This window comes from Gigantopelta aegis, chromosome 5 (assembly GCF_016097555.1).
Source record: "Gigantopelta aegis isolate Gae_Host chromosome 5, Gae_host_genome, whole genome shotgun sequence".
NCBI classification, from domain to species: Eukaryota; Metazoa; Mollusca; class Gastropoda; order Neomphalida; family Peltospiridae; genus Gigantopelta; species Gigantopelta aegis.
Genome location: NC_054703.1, coordinates 13,771,534 through 13,781,011, shown reverse-complemented (window position 1 = coordinate 13,781,011; position 9,478 = coordinate 13,771,534). Strand labels below are relative to the sequence as shown.

General features: G+C 40.7%; 1 protein-coding gene across 2 annotated transcripts in view; it reads right to left on the bottom strand.

Moving 5' to 3' along the window:
* LOC121372874 overlaps positions 1 to 5,161 on the bottom strand; it is a 15,465-nt gene extending 10,304 nt beyond the window's left edge. For both annotated transcript variants that reach the window (XM_041499316.1, XM_041499318.1), the window contains exons 1-2: positions 4,934 to 5,161; positions 833 to 892 (exon numbers count right to left, since the gene is read on the bottom strand). In XM_041499316.1, the coding sequence (XP_041355250.1) occupies positions 833 to 892; positions 4,934 to 5,009 (136 nt within the window). In that variant the 5' untranslated portion in view covers positions 5,010 to 5,161. The remainder of the gene's footprint in view (positions 1 to 832; positions 893 to 4,933) is intronic.
* Positions 5,162 to 9,478: the final 4,317 nt, after the last annotated feature.

The following is a 9,478-nucleotide window of genomic DNA, read 5'->3' as shown; positions in this document are numbered from 1 at the left end:
GTGTCTTAGTAAAATAGTTGTTACTATTACTCCTCTCGTGTGTGACCGTGTCTTAGTAAAATAGTTGTTACTATTACTCCTCTCGTGTGTGACCGTGTCTTAGTAAAATAGTTGTTACTATTACTCCTCTCGTGTGTGACCGTGTCTTAGTAAAATAGTTGTTAACATTACTCCTCCCGTGTGTGACCGTGTCTTAGTAAAATAGTTGTTACTATTACTCCTCTCGTGTGTGACCGTGTCTTAGTGAAATAGTTGTTAACATTACTCCTCTCGTGTGTGACCGTGTCTTAGTGAAATAGTTATTACTATTACTCCTCTCGTGTGTGACCGTGTCTTAGTGAAATAGTTGTTACTATTACTCCTCTCGTGTGTGACCGTGTCTTAGTGAAATAGTTGTTAACATTACTCCTCTGGTGTGTGACCGTGTCTTAGTGAAATAGTTGTTAACATTACTCCTCTCGTGTGTGACCGTGTCTTAGTGAAATAGTTGTTAACATTACTCCTCTCGTGTGTGACCGTGTCTTAGTAAAATAGTTGTTAACATTACTCCTCTCGTGTGTGACCGTGTCTTAGTAAAATAGTTGTTACTATTACTCCTCTCGTGTGTGACCGTGTCTTAGTAAAATAGTTGTTAACATTACTCCTCTCGTGTGTGACCGTGTCTTAGTAAAATAGTTGTTAACATTACTCCTCTCCTGTGTGACCGTGTCTTAGTAAAATAGTTGTTAACATTACTCCTCTCGTGTGTTACCGTGTCTTAGTAATATAGTTGTTAATATTATTTCTCTCCTGAGAAGATATTATTCAAGAGGAAAACGAAGACAACACTTACATAAATCTGTTTTAGACGTTTTGTCTGTCCCGTGAAAACCACCATATTGCTGCGTCACACCTGCAAAAGTTACAAGTTTGTGTTGTTTAACAACACCACTAGATCACATTGATTAATTAATCATCGACTATTGGATTTCAAATGTTTAACTCGTAGTCTCAAAGGAAACCCGCTACATTTTGCAATAAGCAGCAAGGTATCTTTTATATGCACTTTCCCACAGACCGGGCAGCACATACCACAACCAGTCAGAGAATGGTTCCATTGAGGCGGTTCAGTCCTACAACATAAGTACCGACCGAACTAGATATTTCCTACCCCCACCCCCGTCCCGCCCCCGCCACTGCCTCGGCCCCCCATGATACTTGGAATAAAATATTTTTGAAAAAATAATGTGTAAATAAAAAAGTATTTTATTTTTATTTATTTATTATTATTATTATTATTATTATTATTAGTAGTAGTAGTAGTAGTAGTAGTAGTAGTAGTAGTAGTAGTAGTAGTAGTAGTGGTAGTAGTAGCAGTAGTAGTAGTAGTAGTAGTAGTAGTAGTAGTAGAAGTAATAGTAGTAGAAGTAGTAGTAGTAGTAGTAGTAGTAGTAGTAGTAGTAGTAGCAGTAGTAGTAGTAGTAGTAGTAGTAGTAGAAGTAGTAGTATTAGTAGTATTATTATTATTATTTGTTTGTTTTTTGTTGTTGTCTTGTTTTGGGTGGGTTTTTTTACAAACTACCTAGGGGAGAGTTGCCGGGATTGGACCCCTTAAGGAAGAATGGTTGTGCAAGTTAGACAAATAGAGCAATCAGCAGGAAAGTAGTTCCTTCATTATTGTTGGGGCATACAATACGCATTGATGCAACATATTTTGTAGAAGGTTTAATTATTCCAGGTAAATTTTAAAAACAAATTTAAACCCAAAATGGTCCAATCATGGATTCTACTACCACGATTGGACCACTTTTGAGTTTTTTTAAAAATCAATTGCCTTCAATTAAACCAGAACCCAGCACATACATTGTCAAAAAACATTGCTAGAAACCTCTCTTGGGTTTGCAAAATATCAGTTCCTTCTTTTGGATAATTAGACACAGTACGAACTATGGCTACTTGCAAAAAAGAAAGAAATAGCTTTATTAAATCATAATTCGCTCATGAATCAAAATAGAATCCTCGATTGGACCACCGATTCCTCGATTGGATCACGCAGAGAGGTCCTTTTTGACGTTTGTTTTACTCATAAACGTGCTTAAAATTTCATTTTTGATGCATAAATTAACTGGTATCATATTTGGCGGTTGGCACGATCACCAAAATACCAGGTCAAAACATTATGGTCCAATTGAGGAACTGGTCCAATCCCAGCAATTCAGTTGGTCCAATCGTGGTTTTACCATAGTTATAAATAGATGCTGACCTACAGGTACACATGCGTAACATCTTGGCACTTGTTTTATTACTCACAATAACAAACCTTTATATATCGTTATGGCCTAATTTAACACTTCTATGTTCATATTGCTCCATAGATGTTTTTTCCAAGAATAGTATTAGATGATACATGCATAAATGTTACTTTTATTGATAAATCCAAAAATATTACCTTTTTCGACTCGACTGGTTCAAGGCCAATAGCGGCGTTTGTACAGCTTAATATATTGACTAGATGGCGCTACTGTCACAATTTGAATGAAAATACAGTTCTGGTCCAATTGAGGCACTGGTCCAATCCTGGCAACTCTCCCCTACATCTACCAACATTTAGCCACACGAAAAGTGAACACCCGTAATGGCAGACTGACATTTTGCTTATAATATATATCCACTTTCTTTTACTTTATCAACAGTGGCAACAGATTTGGTGTGAGGCAACCTCAATGTGCATGTCGATCTGACATGAGCCCCACAGTGCCATGTGATGTTATACAATGAAACTGATGAGTGTAGCTATTTCAGCATCAATGACGCCACACGCCAAAGAACACTTTATTAAAATGGACTCTGTCTGGGGGCGTCCATTAAGACGATCCAATTGTATGAGACACCGTCCTTGTAAGACCGATATGTTTGTGAGCGATTTGATCAACTTTCATTAATTATCTTTGGTCTGGCCTTGACACTTTCTCTAAAATGAATTGCAGATCGAGTAGGCCTAGTGTTAAAGCGATAGACCCTAGTTTTTAAACACTACGGCGCAATTTTCGCTATTAGAGCCAGTTTTGATAATTGAAGGAAGGAAGGAAATGTTTTATTTAACGACGCACTCAACACATTTTGTTTGCGGTTATATGGCGTCGGACATATATGGTTAAGGACCACGCAGATATTGAGAGAGGAAACCCGCTGTAGCCACTTAATGGGCTACTCTTTTCGATTAGCAGCAATGGATCTTTTGCCCGAATTAAACGAAAACGCCCGAATTTGGATAACAACATTTGTTCATATTAGCATTACTACCAAACAGCTACATAGGGTTGCAAACGAATCACTGCGCATTTCTACAGGCATTACAACTGATTTTGAGGGTAGAATGATGGAAATACATGGTTAAAAAGGTCTCAGGTTAGCACATTTTCCACGTATATCTGTATGATTTTTGTCCGAATTTGATGTTGTGCTCCAGCACTTGGGGGGGGGGGGGGGGGGGGGCGGAGGGGGAGGGCATTTGTCTCCCCCCCCCCCCCATGCAATAAATCAACCACAATATGACCCGTAAATATCAGTAATACCTCAAAGTATTAACTGAAGAAAAATGGTATCTTCCATGGCTCATTTGCGGTATAACCAGATGTTTTTACAACACCCCTAGTTTCGCACAAAATGTGAGTCCATTTTTTTTTTGGCAGGTACCCCATACATGTTCCAAGCACAAGGTTACTTGACATAGTGGTACTAGATGAAATAAAATGGCATACATGTTTTGCCCAGATGAATATATATATATATATATATATATATATATATATATATATATATATATATATATATATATACGAACAACACACTCACATTTATCACCAATCACCGGACTTGTAGTGTTAACTTCTCTATCAAAAGTTCACTGCACCTCCAACTTTGACCCAGCCGGAAGTTATTTGGTTTAGTACTACCTTAAGGCTCATGCAGGTTTGATGCGTTTGATGTGTCTGCGGCTTGCGTTTTGGATATCCACCATATACGATTATTTCATTGTGGTTGGCCGCATGCGTTTTGTAGATGCACGCGTCGCCCCTGCGCGTGCTGTAACCTCATCGTGGAGCAGGGGTGTAACATTCTCTTTGAGAATGGCCAATACAGCACAAATTGAAATTTTGAGTAAAAGTCATTATCTATCTGTGATACTTGTATTTTTGCACAGTTCTTTACACTGTTTTTATTTAAATCTTGAATTTTTATATTGATGTTGCTCATCACATTATTTGTATGCATTACCATAGTTTGACACCCAATAGCCGATGTATTTTTCATGCTGGGGTGTCGTTAAACATTCATTCATTCATTCATTCATTCGCACGCATTCAGTCTAGACTCTCTAATTGGAACTAAATAATGTATTTAGATTGGATCTCTTGACACGCTAAGTGGTCTCAAACGGACACGACAGCATCTTTTCAGTATTCTTAACACTTGGTTGAGACCTTTTCGATTCCACTGGCGAATCCAAGGGGATGAGGATCAAGATGACCTGCATCCTCCAACATTTAAAAAAATCAAACATTTTTTTATTTTTTTAAATCAACCGTCCCCTTTTTCAACAATTTGTTTGAATACCTAACTTTTTTTATTGCAGTTTTCTCTTTCAGTGTTGGCATGAGTCACCCCTAGACAGCCCCCCCCCCTCAAACCCACCCCCGTCCCACCCCCTTTGATCATTTGTTGTAGGCTACCCTATCACAAATAATCAAAGGGTAGGGCTAGATGTGAATCGAGATAGTCCGAATGTTCCTTTGCTCTTGGTCCCCTCCCTGAAATATTTCCTGGATCCGCCCTTGGAATCCCAGACGTGGCATAAACGCATTGTATGTCCGTGAGTCCGTCCATCTACGAATTGCAAGAAAACCTCACCCTGTGTTTTTGTATAGTAAAACCAAAACCCACAACACCTCACCTGTACAAATGAAAATGGCGAGAAGGAAAACAGCATATTTGTGTAATGCTCTTGTCTGTATTGTCGTTAGTATCATCCGTATGCCTTGTCTGTTACATCCGTACAGGGAAGACACTATGTTTGACACATGCAACCTGGTCCAGTATTCTGTAAGTAGGGCATAGCTATACCGGGACACACTAGAAACGATTATATATGCTTATTGGCAGTGTTATTAGAATGGTCGCACCTTATCACCTAGAGATAGCACAAGGAACATGTTTGTCAATATTACACTGAGGTAGGCATACAGTGTATAAGGTGTAGCAAATCTATACTGAGACACAATAGAAACGCATATCAGTATCTGCATCAGTATTAATATGGCGGCACCGTATCACCTAGATATATGATAGGGTTCATCTTTGTTAATATTACACTGGAGTAAGCATACAATGTAAAAGGTGGGGTGTCACGGGGATCCTATAATACCCGTAACTGAATGAAACACGATTGTCCAAATATCTCTCCTAACTGTATATCTATTAGATCTCTCTGTAACAGGCAGTTATACCCGCAGGCTCGTCTAGGTATGATCAGAGATAAGATCTTATATAAAGTATATATTATTATAGCACGTTTAGTTCACTAGAAAACACAACAAAAACACAATACACTTTTGAATCTGTATTAACCTACGCTGACAAATGTACTGCCGGAGTAGTTAATTAACAACAACAAATAATAACAACCCAGAACTGATCACTTAATTAGTTAATCTCTAGGTGTCTAGTTTACACAATATGCTAATCACTTCACCGTTTCACAACACCCACACGTGTGATAATTGAGAAACGCTTCCAGGAGAACTTAATTAATAAAGGAATTACAACTCTATTCCTAACTGGTTAATTTTTAATTAACCCTTACTACTCGTTCAATAACGTGTGATAATTGAGAAACGCTTCCAGGGGAACTTAATTAATAAAGGAATTACAACTCTATTCCTAACTGGTTAATTTTTAATTAACCCTAACTACTCATTCAATAACCTTGTAATACAGAATTAATACTGGTACCTATCACAATAAAGACAATAACCTACATTTTACATTGTTCCTCTAGGATGACTGGATAAGCTTTATATATTTATTTAGACAGCGAGCCTACAGTTTACTGCGTCAGATGACCGGCAGCACCGTCTAAATAATATTGGTATAATACAGTATTAAAATATTTAAAGTCACATCAATCACATCAAGGTTATACACAGAGCAGAAATAAAATTATTTACCAGTCCGGACGGACAGCGATCCCTGGAAGCCTTCCTATGTTTCTCCCCAATATCTCTAAAATCCTAGCTATTTATTCAAAACTCAGAGACGGCGAATATCGCCTGGGGGCACAACGCGGTACCTCACCTATCATCTGATATTTCCACCTCTCCCAGAGTCGGTATATTTTCTTAGATGACCAGACATTCTGTCGCCAGTCGCCAAAATCACGGTCGTCGAAACCGCACTCGCAGAGGTATTACGTAACTACTGGCCACATGGCCTCCACAGCTGGACTAAGTGCATATTGGAATGCACGGTCGCGCGAAGGTATTACGTAACAAAGTGCCCACCTGGGCTAAGTGCATTTGGAACTGCACACGGCCCTCTAAAACAATTAATATCGCCACAGGCGAAAAGAAATTAAGAGCATGTACCGTCACATGGGGCAAATCTACACTGAAGCACAGTAGAAACGCACATCAGTATTTGCATCCGTATTAGAATGGAGGCACCTTATGACCTAGCTATATGACACTTGGTTCATCTTTGTCAATATTATACTGGGGCGTAGCTATACAGGGAAACAATAGAAATGCATATGTTTATTTGCAATGGTAGGAGAAAATAATAGATAGGGTTGCACTTTATCACCTAGATGTACAAAATATACATACACATAAACATGCTCATACACGGATGGTCTCCGTTCCAACCAGTTACCCACGACTCGTGTAGCAAAGGCCGTGGTATGTGATCTGCTGTATTTGGGAAAGTTCGTATAAAAGATCATTTTCTACTAATAGAAACAAGTAGCGGGTTTTCTATGGGACTCTGAGTAAAAAAAAATATCAAACGTTTCACATCCAATAGCTGATGATTAATATGTCAATGTGCTCTAGTGGTGTCGTTAATTCACACAAACAAACAAACAAACTAAAACTCAAAATCTCAGTTAACGTCTAAGGAGTGTGGCTACATGACCCCAGGGTTCGAATTTCACTACGGCTCTGTCGGCAATTACCATGGCTGCCCTAGTTACTTGTCGTTGTGCCCCCCCCCCCCTTATCCGAATTTCGTTCTCTCTCCCGCTATGTGTATCCCTCCCTTCCCCGCTCCCTTTTACTCACTCTCTCCGCCCCCCCCCCTCTCTCTCTCTATCTCTCTCTCTATCTCTATCTCTCTCTCTCCATGCGTTTTCCTTTCTATCGCCTTTACTTCCCCTTTCTCTCCCCCCCCTCTCTCTCTCTCTGTGTTTCTCCCCTCCCTCTCCCCCCCTCTCTCTCTCTCTCTCTCTCTCTCTCTCTCTCTCTCTCTCTCTCTCTCTCTCTCTCTCTCTCTCTCTCTCCGTGTATTTGACGCGGCGTATATATGAAAACAATGCTCTCCGTGTATTACACGCGGCGTATATATGAAAACAGTGCCATTATAAACCATAGCACCGACTTTCTTCGAATCCGTTTCCAGCGCTCCGCACCTTCGCCACCCTCTCCACTCCCTCATCGCACCCAAAATTCGCACCTATACTGTCACACCGTGTAACCTTGTCCCAAGTGTTTAAAAGTAAGGCATCGATATACTGCGTGACATTAGAAACGCCACACACGTACGCACCTAAAAACTGTTGTTGATTATAGCACGTTTCGATAACGCTGGTTATCAGTAGAAAAACACGGGTCAGGTGCATGTGCTATTTCCCAGAGGGACAGTCGATATATTTCTCTGTTATCGCAGCTTGTTTTTTTCACGTAATTCTGTGTTTGGAAAACGCAAAGTCAAGTATTATAAACAATATTAACATTGTATAAACTGTTTTGTTTATGAGGAAAACGACAGGAAAGGAGAGAGAGTAGGTTAGAGAGGAGAAAGGAGAGATAAGAGAGACAGTCAAAAAGAAGGTGAGAGAGAGAGAGAGAGAGAGAGAGAGAGAGAGAGAGAGAGAGAGAGAGAGAGAGAGAGAGAGAGAGAGAGAGAGAGAGAGAGAGAGAGAGAGAGAAGAGGAGAGAGAGAGAGAGAGAGAGAGAGGAGAAGAGAGCAGGAGAGAGTGAAGAGGAGAGAGGAGAAGAGAGAGAGAGGAGAAAAGAGAGAGAGAGAGAAGAGAGACGGAGGAGAGGAGAGAGAAAAAGAGAGAGGGAGGAGAGAGGAGAGACAGACAGAAGGGAAAAGAGGGAGAGAGAGAGAGAGAGAGAGAGAGGGAGAGGGGGGAGACAGGGGAGAGAAGAGAAAGAGAGAGGAGACAGAGACAGAGGGGGGAGAGGAAAGAGGGGGAAGGGGCAGGGGAGAGGCTTGGAGACAAAGAAGAGACAAGCAGACAGACAGAAGGGACAGGAAGAGAAAAAGAGAGACCGACAGAGACAGAGGGGGAAGTGAGGGAACAAGTGGAGTAATTAGTAGGGAGTGGGCAGATCACTAAGTCTCCTAGAGGGTGCTCTTATTACCACCAGGGACCCCCCACCCCTTCCACCCACAGGTCTCGAAACCAGTATACAAAACAGGTGGTATGTGGCGGGGAATCTGTGGGATACTGAATACAGAAGGGAAATGAAGCGGGTTGGGGGAGTACATTGCAAGAATTACTCAATGGGTGAAATCCATTAAGGATTGCTAAATTGTGCTCTAGTGGTGTCGTGAAAGAAAATCATGTTTTACTTTGCCTCTCTATCAAAGCGCGTTTAAACGGGCCTGGGAGATCAGGGAGTTCAAAGAAAAAAGGAAAAGAATGATAACGAATTTTCATTTTTTTGAAATATTTTTCAGTGGGAAAGAGTGCTTGCTTGAGTTTGCTAGGGTCGCAGGAGAAGGAACCACCTAGTGTGATCCATTCAGAAGGACCAGTGCACCACAAAGGGGAAGTAGGGATCAAAGGCCGTGGTGAGGTGGTTTCCTGGGGAAGGAACTTGCATATAAAAGATCCCTTGCAGCAATAGGAAAAATGTAGCGGGTTTCCTCTGATGACTACGAGTCCGAGTTACCAAATGTGTTTCTTTAACGACGCACTCAACACATTTTCCTTTTGATGTTAGAAACAAAGTTTGTTTTGTTTAGCGACACCACTAGAGCACATTGATTCATTAATCATCGGCTGTTGGATATCAAACATATGGTCATTTTGACATAGTCATAGAGAAGAAACCCGCTAAATTTTTTCCCCCCAGTAGTGGAAGGGGCGCTTTTATACGCCAAAGGCAATGAAAAAAGGGACAGGATTGCACAGGGGCACGGTCTTTGAAATTACCAATCGTGGTGCAGTGGATGGGATGGATGGAACAAAAAAGAGCCCAGACGGAGATCG